The following is a 19,697-nucleotide window of genomic DNA, read 5'->3' on the forward strand; positions in this document are numbered from 1 at the left end:
ATGTACATTTGTGACAAGGCCACACATGCCATGCCTTCCAGGCCAAAGAGATGAACTTACAGAAGCACCTGCAGGCCCAGGGGACCCAGGATTGCCAGGCTCGCCACGAGAACCTTGAGCACCTTCAGGACCGCGAGCACCAGTGGGACCAGCTTCGCCCTGGGAAGAGAGTGGGGGGGCTGAAGTGGGGGTGGTGGTGGCAGCACTTCACGGCCCAGTGTGCTTGACTCTTGTGTGTGCTCACACTCCTGTGAGTGAGTTGCGTATGCATGGGGGTCTGTCTTTTCTGTTCCCACCTGACCAAGCAGCATGAAGAGCCGATATCCCACCCCTGCCTCTTCTACCCTCACCCCTGCCCTGTGACCCCACACACAGCTGCACAGATAGATGCCTACTGCATTCCAGCAGCAAGCAGCTTGCTGGTCCTTCAGTCCAGCAGAAAAGCCTGGGTTAGGAGACCTGCCATCTTAGGGCCATGGGATGATGGACAGATGGGCCTCCACTCCCCCTTCCCCTCCTTTTGTTTTCTCTTTGACAGAGGAACAGAAGCCAGAAGGGTGACTCTGTCTCCTCCAGAGCCTCAGCTCAGAAGTGGCTTTCTTTATGGCTGCTGGGTGATCAGAGCTGCTCCAGGCTTGAGCCTCAGCCTGTTTGAAGTGCCAGGAAGCCAGGGCTGAAAGCAAGCTGAGACAGGCTCTACTTTTCTTTAAGTTAACTGGAAGCCCCTTATCCCCCATGTAAAAATTCTTTTTCTTCTCTCTCTCTCTCTCTCTCTCTCTCTCTCTCTCTCTCTCTCTCTCTCTCTCTCTCTCTTCCTCTCTTATTTTTCTTCTTTCTTTTTCCTAAAAGTCACAGCTCTGTGATCTGGCTCTCTGGACTGGAGCCTCCTCCGGGGACGGCTGCTGCCCTGGAGAGAGGTCAGAGCCTCCTCAGGTTTCTCCACACTGGCATTCTTACTTCACTTTGGTAATTATTATTTTCTAAAGGTCAGGCCCCCCTCACCTTCCGCTGTCCCTCTTCACAATGGGTCTCCTTCACAGGGCTCCCAGGGGCCTCAGACACTGTCTGGTTGCCATGGAAACCCCCAGGCGTAGAAAAGCAACCTGATGCCAGTGACACAGGGAGGCTCCTTACTCACTCCCAGGGACGTTCACACTGGAATCCCTCCCGGGCCACAGGGGCTTTTCCTTGAGCCGGCTGGCCTCCCGCTGGTCTCTATTAATCCCTGGAAGGACCAGGTTAACAACAGCCCAGCACCCCAAGTGAAGTAGAAATAAGAAAGGGGCAGGGGATGCACAGAAGAGTCGCCTCGCCTCTGCCCCTCCCCCTCTATCCCTTTAAGCTCCTTCTGGGTACCTCAGCTTTTGCCCACCCCCAGGCTTGTTTTCTTCTTCCTCCCCTCCCTTAGTCTTCTTCTCTCTCTCTCTCTCTCTCTCTCTCTCTCTCTCTCTCTCTCTCTCTCTCTCTCTCTCTCTCTCGGGTCTGGGGGGGGAGGGTTCCCATCTTTGACTACTAGGTGGACTTCAGCCTCTACAACCGAACCAAACTCTGTCAGAGAGAGATGCTGGAAACACACAGAGAGGCTAGGGGGGATGTGTGCCAACAGGAGCCTTCCTTAGCAAGGACCACAGGAAGACTGGGTGTCCTGACCCTCTGAGATTCTCAGCTTGACCAGCAGATCACTCACCTTGGCACCAGGAGCACCAGGGAAGCCAGGACCACCTGCGGGACCCACAGGACCCTGGGGAGAAGAAGGGGACAGAGGGTGAGCGCTGGGTGTCAGTGAACTCTGTCCAGGCCTCAAAGAGAGACGCCCCACCTCCCACTCCTTCCACCTCTGTGGCTAGAAGAAACTGCCAGGGCTGCTCTCCCCAAAGACCTCCAGAGAGACACCCTGCTCCTCTTGGAGAGTTTCTGAGTCTGTGAGAAGCCACGGGGCTTTGACCTCTCTCCTTAAAAGAGGAGACTGCTAGGGGCAGCAGGGGATGTCAGGCTGCAGTGTCAACAGCATGCTCACGGGATGAGCCACCTCCTTCCTGCCACAAAGTACAGGGGCAACCCCACAGACTTCAGGGCTGCACAGCTACTGTCACCTGCTTAAGAAGGACAGCAACTTACCGGAGGTCCAGCGGGGCCTGGCTGGCCATCGTTACCCCGAGCACCCTGTGAACAGCAATAGCACAAAGGAGCCAATTAACACAGTGTTGGGGTGTCCCAGGCTGAGCATGAACAAAGCAGAGGAACCTTCCTGGGATATCTGTACAAGGGGGCAGAGAGACAGACAGAGAGAGGGCTACAGGGCACTGGCCCTCGTGGGTAAGGAAGCTTGGGCAACTTCCCAGCAGACCTGTCACTTCTAAAACTTCAGTTAGGTCCCCAGTATTCCCGACTTGAAGCTGAATGATCATTCAAAGAATCCTGTGGGCTGGGCCAAAGGAACCGGACAGAAGGAAGGAGGAGCCTGCCCCTGTGCTGGGTATCCTGGCTTAACAGAAGCAAGTCTTCTCTACCCTCTGGTCCCTCCCAGTCAGCTGCTCTTCAGGACAGCACAAATACCCCCACAATGTTCCCTGCTGACCGGGAACCTGACCCGCGATGAAGACAGACCCTGTCTACAACCGCGCCTGAGCTCCTATCTCAGAGACCCTTGGCTTTGCAGGGGTGGGGGTGGGGGGTGGGGGTGGGGTCGAGGTTGTCCCTTCTCTAAAAGACTCGAGCTCCGAGAGTTCCACTGGTTTGGGGTGAAAACATCTTTCTATTTTTCTCCAGTGCCCTTGAGAATTTGTACTCTAACTCCAAGAACCGCTATGTTAGGCACATCCAGGTCTAGGACTGGGTCCCTCCCAGACCCAAAAGGCTAAGCCAGTGGCTCTCAGCTTTCCCAACACTGTGACCCTTCAATACAATTCCTCACGTTGTGGCAAGCCACAATCATAAAATTATTTTCATCGCTCCTTCACGACTGTAATTTGGCCACTGTTATGAATCATAATGTAAGTCTTTTTGGAGATAGCGGTCAGCCAGGGGAGTCACAACCCACGGGGCTAAGGGGGGACTTTCTGCACGTCTCTGACTCTCAGAAGCACAAGGCAAGGATGCTCTGCGGTGCTCAGTCTCCTTCCTGGTGTGAGCCATCTCTCTTCCCAGAGCCTCTAGCCTGGCAGCCAGAGGGAGGGGCATGGCGAGACAGCAAGACTCAATAGAAGGAAGAGAGAAATCAGAGCCTGATTTCCTGACCCAAGCGCCCTGGAAAACTCTGTTACTGGGGAACCCTACAGTACCTTCCCTCCAGGAGTCAGCAGAGAGCAAGGCAGGGGGAGAGGGCCCAGTCTGAGCTGCCTGTGTCTGAGGCCTACATGGACAACTTCTAGGCTCAGAAGGCCTTTGGGAGTCCTCGCAGCAAACAGCAAGGCAGAGTGGGGAGCCCCGCCCCGCTCCCACCAAAAGGCCCAACACACATGTAGAGAACATTCTAAACAGAATCTCCTAACAGCGCTGCCACTGCTTTGTGGACGAGACCACCAAGGAAAACCAAGAACTGGGGCTTGTGTCTGGGAAGAAGGAGAGACAATGCGAGAGGCAGTGAGTGAGCCAGTCTGGGTTTGAGCCTCGTTAAAATCCCCAGGCCAGGGTCTCCCGACTCTGCAGAAGCAGCAGGCCCAGAGCTTCCTTCCTTTCATACAAAGCGCCCCTGGGGCGAGGCCTTTGGCCAGCTCTGGTTGGCAGTGCGAGTGCAGGCTGCTGGTTTCACAGACCTGCTCCTGAGGGAACTTTCCCGCCCAGATGCACGGCCTGGAAAGCAGCTGCTTACAGTTGCCCTGCAAGGACCTAGGAGGAGGGGCCTCTGAGCTTGGTTGGCTGGGTGTAGACCAATAGAAAGCCGTAAAACTTGGTTGGCTGGGTTGCAGACCAATAGAAAGCCGGAATCTTTCTTAAGCGCGCCGTTCATCACATCACTCGCCTGACCAAGCACCTACAAGGCTTCTCTATTGCTTGGGGAGCCAAGATAACGGCCTCTCGCTGGCACCCATGCCCTCCACTGCCTGCCAGTCCTTTAGCTCATGGTTCTGGGCCCTCGGTACACAGTCTGTCTTAAGCTAGTTATTCTTCCCCGGGGACTCAGTTCCCTCTTCTCTAAAATGGGAACGAGAGATTCAAGTTCACAGAATGAGGGGGAAGATTAGACAAAGAGAAGCAAGCCAGGTTCTAAATCAAGGGTCACGAGGTGGATGCCGCTGGTGTCCTATCTCGACACTACTCAGAACCGCATCAAGGGCGCGGAATCGAGAGAGAGGGCAGAGTGTATAGCATAGAGGGCTGGCACCATCTAAGCCTGATCCTGAACTCTAACATGCACGGCTCAGGAAGGAGCAGAGGCTATTGAAGGGGTGACCTGAAGGATCCCGACTCCGGAAGAGGACTCTCACCAGCATACTCTCCTATAGTACGCCCTCCTTCCACCCTGCAGGCCCCACCCCACCTGAAGATTGGGCGTAGGAAACCTCAGGATAGAAAGTTCTGGTATGATGATGCGCCCTAATCCTCACCAAGTTGGATTTTGTTGTTTATTAGGTATTGGGGGGTGGAGTGTGGAGAAAGGTCTTATGTGTGGCGCAGGCTGGCCTTGAACTTATGATTCAGGAACTCAGCTTCTTGGGTACTATGATTATAGATAGGTACGTCCCTCCTGGCTGGGGTTACCACTGAGTTGATTTGAGGGTCAAGAGAAATTTACTTGTAAGCTGTAAAGTGTTGAGCGTGTGGTGGCACCGGGCTTTGGGGGTTACTCACAGCAGCACCAGCAGGGCCAGTCCGTCCTCTCTCACCAGGCAGGCCACGGGGACCCTGCAACACACACCAGCGCGGTTTAAGTGTGAGTTGGCATAATGATGGTCTGCGTCATGACTTCTTCCCACCCACGGTGGCCCCATCTCGACCCTAGATCCTGCTCCCAGGACACAGGGGTTCCTTCAGGGAGACCCCTGTGTCTTCCTGCCCCTTCCTATGGAGAATGCAGCTCGGTTCTCAAAACAGATGAGTCACCCAAATCATTGAAGACAAACAGATTTTTTTTTAAGAGTAACTGAAATGTGCTTTAAACGTGCCTAACTGTTCCTGTTTCGAGGAAGGGCGTGTGAAATGTTGAACAATCTACGCTGCAGGTTGGGTTGGCTCATAATCGGATAAATCTGTGCGAACAGCTTTGCATGAGTGCATGAAGGAGGAAATGCTGCTGTTTGCAGGGTAGCTGTCTGACAGGTGTTTCGGGAGTCTTAAGAGTGTGGGGTGGCTTCCCCAGGGGTGACTCTCATACTCACCATTGGGCCCGGGGATCCGTTCTCACCAGGGGAACCACTCTCACCCTGGAGAAAGAGACATATAGGGTCAGTGTCTGGAGTCTTGGCTTCCAGAAACTTCCTAGGTAAGTCATCGATAGGTCTGGCTGGCTCAATTAGGCCTGAGACATGTCAATTTCAGTCCGGGGAGAGACGATGTCCCCAAACTCTAAGGCCTGCTGCTCATGTACCAAGATGTAGACTGGGTGTTCCCAGCTATGTTCTAACTCCCGACCCCATCAGCGCCGCCTTGACTGGACAGTTGTCCCCTACCGCCACCCCCTGTGTGTCTTGTGGCCCCTTTACCTTCACACCCGGAGCACCAGCTTCCCCCTTAGCACCGTCGAGGCCTGGGTAACCCTGGGAAACAGGACGAGGGTTCCGTCACATGTCTGGGAGCCCACCCAGGAAATAGTGTGCATAACCCCCAAACATCCTATCCCATGATACTTACTCTGTGACCCTTGACACCGGGGAGACCCGGGGTTCCTGGGAATCCACGAGCACCCTGCAATACCAAGAGGAGGTACTCAGAGGAAAGCAGAGATTGGGTGAAGGCTGCTGGATAGACTGCAAGTCCAGCTCCCTCAGGCCTACAGAAACAGGCATCCAGGTGTGTCCACAGCTCCTTCAGCCCAACCCAGAGCATCACCTTGTGATCATACAAACACGGTATCCAGCGTGAAGGCATTACGTACACAGTACCGTTAGTACCGTGAGCTAACCAAGACGAGTGAGCCATATGGACTCAGAGGGAGACTGGAAAAGCCTGTGAGAGCGAGGAAGATGAAGCTTTACCTGAGGGCCAGGGAGGCCTCTTTCCCCAGACTTTCCGGGCTTCCCAGCTTCACCCTGAACAGAAAGAGAGGCATCTCATTTTTCTTGGCAGTCTCTTGAGCGTATTCACTCCACGGCTGGGCATCTGCCTATCTGCCCACCTTGACCACGCCCTTCCTGCAGATGCCCGTGACCCAGAATGCCTCTGTGGTTTATCCCTTGGCAAGTTCCTGGGCCCTCACTCCACTGTCCCCAGCAAGCGTCTGGTCCCCTCTCCAGAGCCCTGTGGACTGGCCTGTATGCCCTGATCTCCAGAGGCCTTGCTGTGTGCTGCCAGTCATAAAAAAAAGCTCAAGAAAGCCAGCTCTTCTCTCTATTTTTTTATGTCCCCCTCCTCTGTAGACATTCTGGCTCAGGCTGAGTTTGTCTATCTCATTTACAATTGAGATGATGGTAGCCTGTTTGTTGACCGACTCTTGCTTTGTTTTTCTACTCTATACCGCTGTGCTTTGAGTCCTCCCATCCCGGCTGGCTCTCTCCTTTCTCATTTCTCTTCCCGAAGTTAATGATGTTTTAATTACTCTCCTTCTTGTGGGATCTAAAGGGATCCCCAGGGATCTGGCAAGCTGAGATGCAAATAAAGGATATGTGGGTGGTAGATAGCTGGAATTTAGGACTGGCTAGCCTGGTTCCTCAGGACGTCTCTCTACCCCAAGCCCCAGCACATCCTCTCTCTGGGTCTGGGGCTTCTTGGGTCTACTCACGTCGTCACCAGGTTTTCCAGCAGGGCCAGGAGGACCTCGGGGACCCATGGGACCCTACAAATAGAGAATTCAAGACCTGGTTGGAAGGGAAACACAACTCGAGGCGGTCGCTTTGGAAGCTAGTTACTCTACAAGGAAGAGAGACAAAAAGGTAGTAACAAAACTGTAAAGCAGATCATGGTGGGAGGAGGGGACTGCGCAGGCTGGCGACCCCTAAGGGGAAGTGTCCCGATGGAGTTCCTGCCATATTGATTCTCTGCCGTTGTGCCCCGTGGGTAAGGCACTCCCATTGTGGGAAAGGGCTGGCAGAGCCTGGGAGCAGACGGTAGCTTGGGTAGAAGATTGTCCCCAGAGCCTCCTGGGAGAGGGTAGCCTGTGGTACTCACAGAGACACCAGGCTCGCCAGGTTCACCAGGATTGCCTTGAAATCCTTGAGGGCCCTAAAAGGGGAAATAAGGACGCCATGTTGACCTCCAAGCTGTGCCGCCGTCATGTGGATGATGAGCATCTACAGCGCCCCCAAGAGGAAAAGACTGAACACTTACGGGGGCACCGGCAGGGCCTGGGGGTCCACGGGGTCCCATGGGGCCCTGCATTGGAACAGAAAAAACGAGACGCTTACTGGCCCGCTTTATCATTGGCTTCTAGGATTCCATCTTAGAAGAGGGACAAGAAGATAGTAAGGGAGCAGGAGGGGGAGGGGCAAAGGGACTCCAGCGGCTGCTCCCTCTTCTTTCCCACTCCCCACTCAACCATCTATCTTTATTTATAGGCCCCATTTGGACCGAGACGCTGGCCTTGCTCCCTCCTGGATGGCGGCCATGTTTACTAAAGTCTGAATTTCATTTAGCATGTGCCAAGCCATCGCTGCAGGGTGAGATTTCCTGCTGGAAGCCTGGTGGATGCTGAAGAACAGTCGCTGCTGTCTGCATTCTTCAGTTCTCCTTCCAAGAGCAGTGGCAACCAGCCCCCTAATACATCGGCTCTGTGCATCACTCCGTCCCCCTTCCTCCTAGACACACTAGAGCGTCATCCAGACTGGCATCCATCACCATTAAAAACCAAACTCCCCAGGGTTAAATGAGAGGTTTCCCATAGCTGATGGAAATGAGATGCCCTAAATCATCGGCGAAGGCAGAGGTTGCTGGGTCTCTGGCTTTGCGAAAGGTGCCCTCCTCCCGTCCGGTCAGCACAGAACTGGAATCCTACCATGGGCCCTTGCATGACTCCCATCTGGGCACCACCAGCCTTCTCGTCATACCCTCCAGCCATCTGAGCCGCGAAGTTCTGCAAAGCAACAGAGCCGTGTTAGGGGGCTGAGAGGCCCTGGTGTCATTCCTAATTGCTCGGAGTTCTACCTAGTCTCTGGTTATCAGGGACTAGCCGAGCAGCGTTGGTCAGAATTGCCAAAGGGATCTGACAACGTTTTGGGAGTGTGCCCTTGCGACAGTGGTAGAATCACTTCCTTGGAAAGTCAAGTGTTATTTGTGGTGGTCCCGGTCCCTCACGCTCTGCCTTATAAACGTTCATATTCTGAAACATTCATAAGTAAAACATCGCCTTTAAAAGGCATCCTTTGTTCTCTCTGATGTTGATGTCTGGCAAAGGGCTGAAATCTGGTCTTGAGGTATTTCGGGAAGGGTTATAGTAGGCGTCTGTGAACCCGCTTAAGTTGAAGGATTTAAAACACAGCAGACCTCCAAATGGCACACCTACAAAGTGGGCAGTCATATAATTTGTTGACTGGTGTGATTCCAAACACGACAGTAGCCGCACACCTTCACTCAGTGGGGCTCTTTCATAAGAATGAATAGTTGCTTGCAATGTACTTGGCAAGGGCTATGGACAAATGTCTTCCAAGGACAGTGGTCACTGCTCTTCCAGAGAAATACAAGTGCCCAGTCATTCTTTGCGGGCACCCCTACACCCTCCCCCAAGAATTAACCGCATGGTGGGGTGCCAGGAAGCCAGATAGCTGAAGGCCTTCTTTACAGAGACCCAGTGAGTGAAAGAAAGTCAGCCCTTAGCCCCCAGCGCCTCGAGCCTCATACACAGATCTTCCTTAATTACAGGCCGTGAACAGGCTGTGTGCGTACTGCTGGCTGGCTCTGGGAGGCTGCCAGGTAAGAGAGTAGCAATTTAGAAGCCACAGTTCTGGAGGGTCAGCCTGGAGAAAGGAGAACTAAGGGCACTTACTCCTGCACTAAGGCCAGGGGGACCAGGGGGACCTGGAGGGCCAGCGGGGCCAGGATTTCCAGGGGTACCAGGTTCTCCATCTCTGCCACGGGGTCCAGGCGCACCCTTGACAGGAAGAGAAAAAAAAGTTATCAGTGGAGCACCGCTACCTTTGGAACCATCTGCCCTGGGCAGCACTTGGGAGGTAGCCAGGCCTTTAGACGACCCAGGGGACACAGACATCAGTATTTGTTGCTGTCTGCTCACCTTTTCTCCCTTGTCACCACGATCACCTCTGGGTCCTTGTTCACCTGCAGGTCCCTGAAGGTGAGGGGCAAGGTGTGTTGACATGAAACTAGAGGTCATGATGGGTCAGGGGCAGTCAGAGAAGAATGGAAAAAGAGATCTCTCCCTTTCTTACCTGAGGGCCAGGAGGTCCTCTGGGTCCTATGATCTGTGTCAGAGAGAGCCATGAGCCCATTGGTTAGAGGGGTGCATTTGGGTCAGCAGGTGCACGGGTTGTGGCGGAGGTGAGTCGGGTGGGGACGGGTCACGGTGGGGATAATTTGTACTTACATCTCTGATATCTCCAGGTTCTCCTTTCTGCCCCTGCATCACAAAACATCGACAGGTGAAGGCTGAGCAAGCCCGCTGAGCCCCCACACAGAACCCCACCCCACAACCCTAGCCTCTCAGATGGACATCTGAGGGCTAAAGAAGAGGCACAGACCAGATTAGTATCTCAGTACCCCTGAAGAAGGACACGACACATGAAAGCAAAACATGGACCAGTGAAATGGCCCGGTGGCTAAGGCTCTGACAGAGCCGCCCTAATGCCCTATGGTGGGAAGAGAGACCCAAGTCTTCAATGTTATCCTCGGGCCGCCACACATGCGCCATAGCACGCTTGTGTCCACGCTCATACATACAATCGCGTGGGCAGGGAGTGAGAATGTAATTAGATTAATTAAATTAAATTAAAAATGGGGTGCCTTACCTTTGGCCCTAATTTTCCTGCAAGGGAAGACAGAGAAGGAGAAGTGAGACAGGGATGATAATTTGACACTCAAACTCTCTTCGAAGGATCAGAAAGGAAAGGGCCACAACCGAGGAAGGAAGCGCATCCCTCTGTCCCCGGAATCCCTCTGTGGTGGGGTTAGGATCACGGAGCCCTTTTGTGGCTGGGGACTTAGAAGGGACAGAGGTGCCTCTACCTCATTAGTCAAGAAGCATGCATAGTGTACAGGAATATGGCGGAGAGCAGGGGAGGAGGCAACCAGGGGTTGGAGGGCAAAGCGCAGAAGACCCAGAGGTCAGGCAGTCCTTCCCAACCCGTGCCCTCCCAAAGAAGAGTCTAAGGAAGCCAGCCTTACATTAGCGTGGAGTCTCCTTGACGTAAGCACAAAAGAGAGCGGGACACAGGTGTTACAAAGAGCATTGCAGCCAGGGCCATCCCAGACCCATACGCCCCTCCCCCACCACAGCAGCAAGCTCCACTGGGTCCTCACACCGCACTGGTATGGGCGCCTCCCTCTGAGAATCTGCGCCATACCAGGCAACAGTGTGGGGGAAGCATGCAGGAAAGGCGACTTCTCGATTCCAGTTCAGCCCTCTTCTCCATAGGAGTAGGAAGGGAACCATGAGCCTGTGCGGGCATCCCCCACGCTCTCCGTAGGGAGATGGGACACTTGCGTGGGTGCTGGGAAGGGGTCAGCTGTACTCTTCTTTGTTAGCACTGGTTCTAGCTGGGAGTGGGTAACCACAGCAGCTTGCAGGGGCACGATCATCCTTTCAACTCCCAGAGCCCAGCTACCCCTTTGGCTTTTCTTAAATTAATTAGCCGACTTGACTCAGGAGGGAAAACTTTTGTGGAAGCATAATTGTGTTTCTGTACGCATCCTCCTGGGGTGTTAGGTGAGGGAGGGTCTCTGTAGTGATTCAGGCTCACCAGCCTTCAACCTGGTGGAACCGAGAAGTGGCCTTGCCTTTGTGCCCCTGCTGGTGGGATCAAATAGATTGATTAGCAGCTTCTCCGCTTCAAAGAGAAGGCCAAAACCCACGGAAGGCATTTGCTGTGTCTCCGAGTAATTTATTTATGTTGAATAATAAATAAATAAATTACGACCACTGGCAGTGGCGAGGTCAGCTGGGCAGATGGGACAGCACTCTCCGAAGGGGATCTCGGGGTTGAGGCAGTCTGGGTCTTCACAGATAATGTCATCGCAGAGGACATTCCCAGTGTCACACACACAGATGCGGCAAGATGAGGGCTTCCATACATCCTTATCTTTATACCTCTGCCCATTCTGCAGACAGCTGCCAGCCTCCTCTGCACCAAGTGGGGTGGGAGGGGCGGCGTGCCAAGCAGGAGCGGGGAAGAGCCAGAGAGAAAGAGAAAGAGGTTGTAATAAACTTGACATAATTAGTCCAAATGCTAGGGAATGGTGGGGGTGAGGTAGCAGACCACACCAGACAGGCTGAACTGACACAGTAGTTTTGAAAAACATAATTTGTCTTTCTATGTATTCTACAGTAGCTATTATGTTTTGCACTGTGCAAGACTGGTATGTTGGGTGGAGTGGGAATCGTGAACCAGCGATAAAGGAGGGCTGTTACTCCATTATGTCTCTTCTTCCCAGCATTGGGGGAGGGGGAATGGAGATAGGGAAGGGTAGTTGGTGAAACTAAGTGGCAGGGGGAGATGATGCTCTGAGCAGGAACCCTGGGGCAGTAAAGATGGAGAATACAGAAAAAAAAAAAATAGCGGGACACTCTAACTGCAGAGCAAAGACATCCTTTTTGTCATCCTCTAGGAATAACAAGATTTTCTAAATATAGCGACAACTAAGAATCAGAAAGCGCAGAGAATTCTACCTACAAACGTTAGAAGACACAAGCAATACATAATAATCTGAAAGGCAGGCCGAGCCCTCGGGCTGGGACGCTCCTGCCAGAAGTCTTGCCTCTGACTGAAGATGGCAGCCACAATATGGGTGGCAGAAGATTCTCAATGCCTAGTCGTGGCTAAGACTGACCAGTCTAGACCTGCGTTCTCCAAGAATGCTAAGAAGTAGCTCGGGCTGGACCCTCTCCACCAGCGCCCTGCCGTCTGGAATTCGCCCTGCACATGAGAACGGTGCTGACAAGAGAGCGCCAGGGACTGAAGAGCCCGCACCGTGTGCTAGGCAGCGCCCGGCGCTGTTTTTCTCATCAAAATCTCAAAAGCAGTGGCAAAAGCTGAGGGTGAATAATAGCGAAGAGCCACAAACCCAGTGGGCGTGGAGAGAAACGGGCCTGCCCTCTGCTCTTCAAGGAGGGCGAGAATCCAAAGATCAAAGTCTCCTTTTTCTTTTCCACTGGAAGAAACCCATCTATCTAGCCTTTAGATAAGACAATCGAGGAGAAGCTGAAGGAATCCCAGGGGGAAAAGGTCGAAGCTGCTGGGATACTCCCTGCTCCTCCACCTCAGGCTCCAATCCCACTTTCCCCACCCCCAGCGGCGCTAATATCGCTGGAGGTGAGGAAAGGCTAGTGACGCCCTGTCTTGACTAAGAAATGGCACTCTATTGCCCAAGACTGCCTAGGACAACCCGAGAAAATCCTGGAGAGGGTGCGTCGTGAAAGCTGATCGGGTTCCCCAGGAAGGGCGCCCTAGGGCCGCGCGGGCCAAAGGAGGGGCGGGTCTGGCCGGGTGTGAGAGCTGCTGGCTGACTCTTTGTGGCTGGGGCTCCGGACACAGCCCTCCAGCAGACAGACATCCGTAGAGTAAAATGTAGGATTAAATGACTGCCCAAGAAAGGAGCCAACGCTGTAACCAGATCGCCTAGGTGCGGTCCGAAGAAGCCAGCACCACCCTAATTGTGGCACGAAAGGGGCTACAGATAGCATCCTGGCCGCCCGATCCGGTTCCCCTCGTTACCGCCGTGCGGCATAAGTGATTCTTTGTGGCCGGCCAATTAAAAAGCTACCTCTTTCGGGGAACTGTTTTGCTTCGTCGCCGCTGTGCGCGGGGCTGGAGCCCGGGAGGTGGCGGCAGGCGGGCACGGGGGGTGGGGGGGGGATGAGGGCGGGGAGGCTGTGCATTGTGGGAGAGGGGGGTCGGGGAGTTGGGGGACCCACTGGGCCTTGCCTCTCATGAATGGGGCTTTTCTCAAGCGCATACAGAGCCCGATTCACAGCTCTCCACGAGGAACCAGTTTAAATAAATACGGGCAGGGTTTCAGCCCATCTGGAAGCCATCGCTGCCAATCCCCCAACGCAAACAAGTCTCACAAAGGAGGACTGAGGTCTCCCCTCCCGAACCAGCAGCACTTTTGGAAGGCTAGGGCTGAGAAATGCAGATGTGGGTCAATGTCTTCGCGGCCAACAAGTTTCCCAAACTCGTGGAAAGATGGAGAGGAGGAGCGCGGTGGACTCTAGGTTTCTGACATTCCTAACGTCCACACAGGCTACGCCTTGCCCCACGTCAGGTCTTTGGGTCCTGTGGATCCAAGGCTAGAGTGTGGGGTGTCTGCCATTGGTGAGGCAAGCTGGGGTGTAAAACCAACGATTTTTTTTGGGGGGGGGGGGCATGGTCAGATGCAGAATCGTAAGAGACCGAAAGTTTTAGACAACCTCCCCCCACCCACCCACACTCATACAAAGCTGTGGAATTCACTCTGTCAAAAAGGTTGCAGCAGTGAGAGAGAGCTCTTTGACACTTAAGCGAGCGCCTCTGCTATCAGATGAAGAATTCGAGAAAGCGTTAAGACGCTCAGTTCACTCCACTGCGCTCCATAAAGAACACCGGTCAAGACCGCAGCTTTGTGGGGTGTGTGCTTGAAAGTTTAGGACAAAAAATACAGTCAGGCCTATCTCAGACCACATACAAACACTTCGATGCCCCCCCACCCCCGCCCCCAGAGCTCGAACGCAGGACTCTGGCTTAGCTCGCCACCCTGCCACCCTGCGCGGCGGGGTCGGAAAGTGCTATCCCGGGCTTCTCGCGGCAGCGCTCCCCGCTCTAGCCCTGCCCCCCGCCGGGTCCGCCAAGCTAAAGAGCAAAAAGTCCGCCCGGGCCCGCCTCCTTCTAAAGCATCTCTGGAGACAGCCTGGTGGCAGGGGAAAGAGCACAGAGTCTCACGGGCAGAGGGTCTTTGATCCCCACCTACTGTCCAAACAGTTTCACCTGCGATTGATTAACAGTCTGTAACATACAGAGAAAGACAGGGCTGGAACCCTACCCGTCGGAAACGTGCCCAAACACGTGGAAGAAAATTCTCTACCTAATACACTTTCCAGGCTTCGGTTGTCCTGAATATAATCCCAGACAGTGGATCTTACCCAGGGAGGAGATGGAAAGGTGCGGGAACCGCCCTTGGACCGAGGCTATACAGCTGCCACCTCTAACGATAGCCATACGCAGGTCACTAGCCTGACCCCATATCCATCCACGGCTACACACGCTGTAAAGTAACTCATTGTAGGGTATACAGTGTGTGTGTGTGCGGGTGGGTGCTCTTGGGGACACATTTGGAAAGCAGGTCTGTTTGCAATGTCAACGTTTTTCAGTGTCAAATTCCTGCAGCCTAACGGAGGCAAGGGGAGAGCCGAGTTTCAAAGAAGGGCTGCCCGGCTGCACCTTACTGTGGGCCAGCCTGATAGCGGAGGGGACTGGAGAGCTGCGCTGAAGTCGCCGGGAGCCGCTTTTTCTTTGTGGCCTCAGATTTCAACCCATCAGGGTCAGAGTTAGTTCTTTGTCTAGCGCCCCTTTGAGTTCTGCAGCGTCTAACCCCTAGACTAGGCTGATAAATCAACCCGTAGGCGTCTCTCGATTTCTCTCCTACTTTTAAGTGTGGGGCTTCTTTTACTGAGCTCGAAACGTCCTGGTCAAAGCTGGTGGAAGGTGATGCGTCTGTGTTCAAACCTGTTGCATATCCTTGCTTAACGCAGGGACCTGAGAAAGTCTCCAATCGTGACTCTCACTGAAGATGCTGCGACAGAGGTCCTTACTCGCAGAATTAGGATCAGTGTACTCCTGTATACTCTGCGCTTAGGACTTAGCGCCCTAACCCGGACCAGTACTTGGGGGAGGGAGTAGGAGGAAAAGGGTCACAAGTCAGGGAAGTAGGCAGGGGCGGCGGGCGACTTACGGGCATCCTGGCCCTGACACCGTAGGACCGCGGCGATGAGCAGCGTCAGCAGCACCAGCGACTGGGGAGCCCCGAGGCGGATCATGGCTCACCGCGAGGCCTGGCAGAGCCTGGCCCGGGCGAAGCGCAGCGAGGCGGCAGAGCACGGAGCGGGTCCGGGTCTCTACCGCTCCCTCATGCAGGAGGCCCTAGGAGCAGGAGGAGGCAGGAGACCCGGCAGCCCAGCGGCGCTCTGCGTCTTCCCCCGGCAGAGGCTCCAGTTATATGCTCCCGGTCGCTCCAAAGGCTGGCAAACCGGCCCAAACCGCGGGCCGCCCCCTAGCCCCCCGCGGGGCTGTAACCTGAGACCCCGCCCCCGGAGCCCGCCCAGGCCGGACCAGAGCCCACACCTGCCAAGGCCAGTCGCCCCTTTCGTGAGCCCAGCTTCCCGCCCCCAATGTGCCCAGTGGCCTGATCGGGCGGGGCACCGAGACAGCCTCCGGTCGCCCCCACTTGGGACTGCCACACTGCCCCCTCTAACCACAGGCGGGAAGGGGGGGAGCATCGGGCCCCTTTCCTCGGAGTTCTGCTGGGGTTAGAAGGGAGGGGGTTGTTTGCAGAGGCATAAGCCTGGAGTTTTAGACCCAAGGCAGAGAGGACGAAGCAACAGAAAGGAGCAAGAAAGGTGGGGATGGGGAATTTAGGAGGCGGGGAGGTGCGTGGGGGACCAAAGCATGAGCAGATGGACGTTGTCCAGAATCCTAAATCTGGGGGACAGTTTTCCAGACCTGCCTTCCAGCTCCTTTGCGGAGTACCTGCCCGTGAGCTCCCACCTGGAGTCTCGGGGACCACAGCCTCCCTAACCCATCCCCCATCCAACTAGCTAGAAAAGGCCTAGGTAGAAGGGGGAACTGAGCGGGTGGCTAGGACAGGGTCTGGTGAATTCCTACACAGAGGGAGACCTGTGTGGAGGTCTAAGGGGCGAACAGGCCAGGGAAGGGACTAACGGGACTGCAGACAACCCCGGGGACAAAACGGGATGGATTGGAGACGCTTGTCTAGTTCGGCTCTTCCTGGCCCAGGTTCAGGAATCTCCAGGGGAGTGGGTGCCCTTAGCCTGGATAGAGCAACCGCTGGCCAGGGACTGTTGGCCACTCTGAGGCTCTGGCCAGAGAGTCTGGAGGTGGCTCCAGCTGGACTCGGCTTTGTGAGGGGCGGGGAAAGCGCCAGAGTTTCCTAGTTATTCCCCCACCCCAACCTCATTCTCCAAGTCTTCCCCTATCCCTGGACCTCCAGCCTCACCTACCTTCCTTGCTCCCCACCCCCCCACCTTAGCCCAAACTGCGGAGGTTCGGCCTAGCCCTTGCTATGTTCCCGGAAGTCTCCTTTGAGAACAAGAGGGTGAGGATGAGTCCCCAAATACATCTTTCCTTCAGGAGTGAGATGGTCCTCCGGTGAACTTTAAGCAAAGTGAAACTTGGAAATTAAGACCTGATTTAAGCAGTAACTCCTTTGTCTCGAAGTGGGTTTCTGTGTTGCTTTCCTCCAGGAAGCTGGAAGTCCTTGGGAGAAGCCACCTCTATGGACCTGACCGACACTCCCAGGGAATGCTGGAGTGTGTGGGGGCTTACCCAGCACACCACACCACCTCAGACTTTGGGGTTTCTCAGGATGGAAACAAAGAACTTCGAGTGTGTAGAACGTAATTTCCCTGCAAGTGTACTGGCTGGAGAAGTAGAGAGTGTTTTGTTTGTTTGTTTGTTTGTTTGTTTGTTTGTTTTTTAATGTAAAATGCCACTGGGTTTCAACCAGTCTAGGGTGGGGGTTGCTTGAGTCTTTCTTACACCTTCCCAGGCTATTCAAGGATTTTCGTTCAATGCTAGATCCTTTTGCCTCAGTCTCTGCTAGAAAGGTGGCTTTAAGTCTGCAGTGCCCAAGTCTTCTTTGGACCATAGGTGTCCAGTCTTGGCTTGGAAGTCAGTTTGTAACTCTCACACATCTTTACAGATTTCATTGGGTCTCTGAGCTGCCCTTCCTAATATATTTAGAGTGCGTTGTTTTTCTGCCTATATATATACATAGACAAACATGTACACACACACATATATACACACATATATGTATATATATGCAATATCTGCATAAAAGAACTCAATTCAGCTCTCCAGTTCCTGCAACTAAAAACAAAATTGGCAGGGCAGTGGTGTTGCACGCCTTTAATACCAGCACTTGGGAGGCAGAGGCAGGCAGGTTTCTGAGTTTGAGACCAGCCTGGTCTACAGAGTGAGTTCCAGGACAACCAGGGCTACACAGAGAAACCCTGTCTCAAAAAAAAAAAAAAAAAAAGTAATAACTACCAGATTTGAACTAGAGTTGAAGTGGACGAAGCTGGAATAAATAGAAATCACTGAGATTCCACGGCCAACTCTAGAGTCTCCTCCTACACAGCACGGAGATGGGACTGAAAAGAACGGAAAAGGGACAGTCTAGTTGGCGGGAACTTATGCGTCCTTCTTACTGGGTGTCTGACAGTCCGTGGTTAACATAGCTCATGGTTAACAAAGGTAGTGTCATCTGACCTTACTAGCTTGATGCACACAAATGGAGCAGCTGTTTCCAGAAAACATAAGGAGCGCAGCAAGGGAACTGGGATGTGGTTCGATGGTAGAGAATTTGCAGAGCATCATGAGGTTCTAACACTGGGAAGCGAGAAGGACCATGCTGATAAAAACAGCAGCCAGGACTGAGACAGAGAAGCAATATGAAGTTGACACGGAGTATGTAAAACACCACTGCCTCAGTCAGTGGTGCTACTGTGTGCAGTGGCCACAGAGAACATCTGCTTTATAGCTGCCTGCACTCCCTCATGGCGAAGTCAGACTCATGCCTGAGGGCTAGCTTTTAGGGTGACAGAAGGCACAACACAAATTTCCAAAGGAGGGACCAACCAAGAGTCCTACATTCAACTCCAATGCCTATGGACACAATGGCCAGTGTGGCTCGATAACCCAAGGGTGCAGGATGGCAAGTATACCTGGCCAGTAACCAGCAGCTCTCTATGTGGACTTCAGACCTTCTTAACAAGAAGGAAGTCATGCCTGCTACTTGAGATGTAGGCTAACTGCACGGGCCACGTGGAACCATGGATCTTGGAGGAAAGCCTGCAACCTCCACTTCACTAAACCATCGTAATTTCTAACTACATTCCAAATATTTGTCCTTACACCCGCAGATAAGTGTAGTTCCCATCCCCCACCCCACCAAGGAGACTTCTCTTCGCGACAGGCAGAGATCATTACAGAAAACCACAAACAATCAGAAGGCAGAGTTGTGCAGCCTAGTCCCAATGGATAAACCTATAATACAACTCCCACACCTAAAGGCTCAGGGATCATTGCAGAAGAGGGGGCAGAAAGATTATAAGGGCCACGGGAACGGGGAGTTTGCCATGCAACTGTGTGTCCTGGGAATGTCAGAAGTTACACTCACGAAGTCTCACCAACATGGCTGGCTAACAAGGGTTGAACAAGGACAACAAACAGGCATCTTACATGGATGTGGGGATGAGAGGAGCCCAGGAAGCTTCTACCCTACACAGAGAACTACAGAAAACTAAGGCATCCTGAGAGTGGAAGAAACAGTCTTCCCTAGGGAAAGGCATGCCAATTGGTTTTCCAGTACCGAATGCTCAGCCCAGAAAACATATATGCAAGTAACGTTATACTGACTGAGTAGTTTGTAGTTATGTATTTAGGAATATACATTACTAAGGTGCATTCATACACACACACACACACACACACACACACACACAATTTTGTTTATCTGTTTGGTTTTCTGAGACAGGGTTTCTCTGTGTAGCCTGGCTGTCCTGGAACTTACTCTGTAGATCAGGCTGGCCTTAAGCTCAGAGATCCACCCGCCTCTGCCTCCCGATTGCTGTGACTAACAGCATGGGCCACTATGGCTGGCTTACATACATTTTCTTAACGTGGAAAACATTTATGCCAACATCAGATAGATGAGAGGAACAAAGAACGTTGTCTTCCTCGCTGGGTAGGGGACAGGACCTGATGATCTGAGTGTGAGACCCCTGAGGCATCACTGTTTCCTCACACATCAGGAGTTAGGAAAATTAGGAATTAAGCAGACATAGTCTGTATCTGCCCAAAATCAGACAACTCGGCAAAACGGATCAGGTAAGTCCATGATTTTATGTTCTATATAGACAGAATAAGCACCCCGCTATTTTTCTCTCTTTTATGAAGATATTAATTTAGACTTTTTTGTGGTGCCGGGGTTTGAACTCGGGGCCTCACACACACTAGACAAGCACTCTACCACCGAGCTATATTCTCAGCCCAAATTTAGACTTATGTAGACACGACCTTATTGGGAAAGATATTAATAGGTATACTGTAAAGAAAAGGTCTCTTTCTTTTCCTCCACCTAAATCCACTTAAAATCAGTGATAAAGTAGGGAAGGCCCCACATTCTGAAGAGCTAAGCCCACCCCAAATATGGCAGGTGGTGAA

General features: G+C 53.2%; 1 protein-coding gene and 1 long non-coding RNA gene across 4 annotated transcripts in view; one reads left to right on the forward strand and one right to left on the reverse strand.

Annotated features, from left to right (window-relative positions):
* The window catches only part of Col2a1 (collagen, type II, alpha 1), a 29,123-nt gene extending 13,624 nt beyond the window's left edge, over nucleotides 1-15,499 (reverse strand). Inside the window, exons 1-19 of one of the 3 annotated variants that reach the window (NM_031163.3) lie at nucleotides 15,184-15,499; nucleotides 11,178-11,381; nucleotides 10,050-10,066; nucleotides 9,629-9,661; nucleotides 9,474-9,506; nucleotides 9,320-9,373; nucleotides 9,074-9,178; nucleotides 8,087-8,164; nucleotides 7,423-7,467; nucleotides 7,264-7,317; nucleotides 6,878-6,931; nucleotides 6,135-6,188; nucleotides 5,791-5,844; nucleotides 5,643-5,696; nucleotides 5,319-5,363; nucleotides 4,792-4,845; nucleotides 2,119-2,163; nucleotides 1,688-1,741; nucleotides 61-159 (exon numbers count right to left, since the gene is read on the reverse strand). In NM_031163.3, coding sequence (NP_112440.2) covers nucleotides 61-159; nucleotides 1,688-1,741; nucleotides 2,119-2,163; nucleotides 4,792-4,845; nucleotides 5,319-5,363; nucleotides 5,643-5,696; nucleotides 5,791-5,844; nucleotides 6,135-6,188; nucleotides 6,878-6,931; nucleotides 7,264-7,317; nucleotides 7,423-7,467; nucleotides 8,087-8,164; nucleotides 9,074-9,178; nucleotides 9,320-9,373; nucleotides 9,474-9,506; nucleotides 9,629-9,661; nucleotides 10,050-10,066; nucleotides 11,178-11,381; nucleotides 15,184-15,268 — 1,221 coding nt within the window. In that variant the 5' untranslated portion in view covers nucleotides 15,269-15,499. The other 2 variants (NM_001113515.2, XM_006520386.3) reach the window with 2 other exon arrangements.
* On the forward strand, nucleotides 2,186-8,449 carry Gm46536. Its single transcript, XR_001781760.2, has 2 exons — nucleotides 2,186-7,028; nucleotides 7,650-8,449. It is a non-coding gene; the product is annotated as a predicted gene, 46536 (long non-coding RNA).
* Nucleotides 15,500-19,697: the final 4,198 nt, after the last annotated feature.

This window comes from Mus musculus, chromosome 15, assembly GCF_000001635.26.
Source record: "Mus musculus strain C57BL/6J chromosome 15, GRCm38.p6 C57BL/6J".
Classification (NCBI taxonomy): domain Eukaryota; kingdom Metazoa; phylum Chordata; class Mammalia; order Rodentia; family Muridae; genus Mus; species Mus musculus.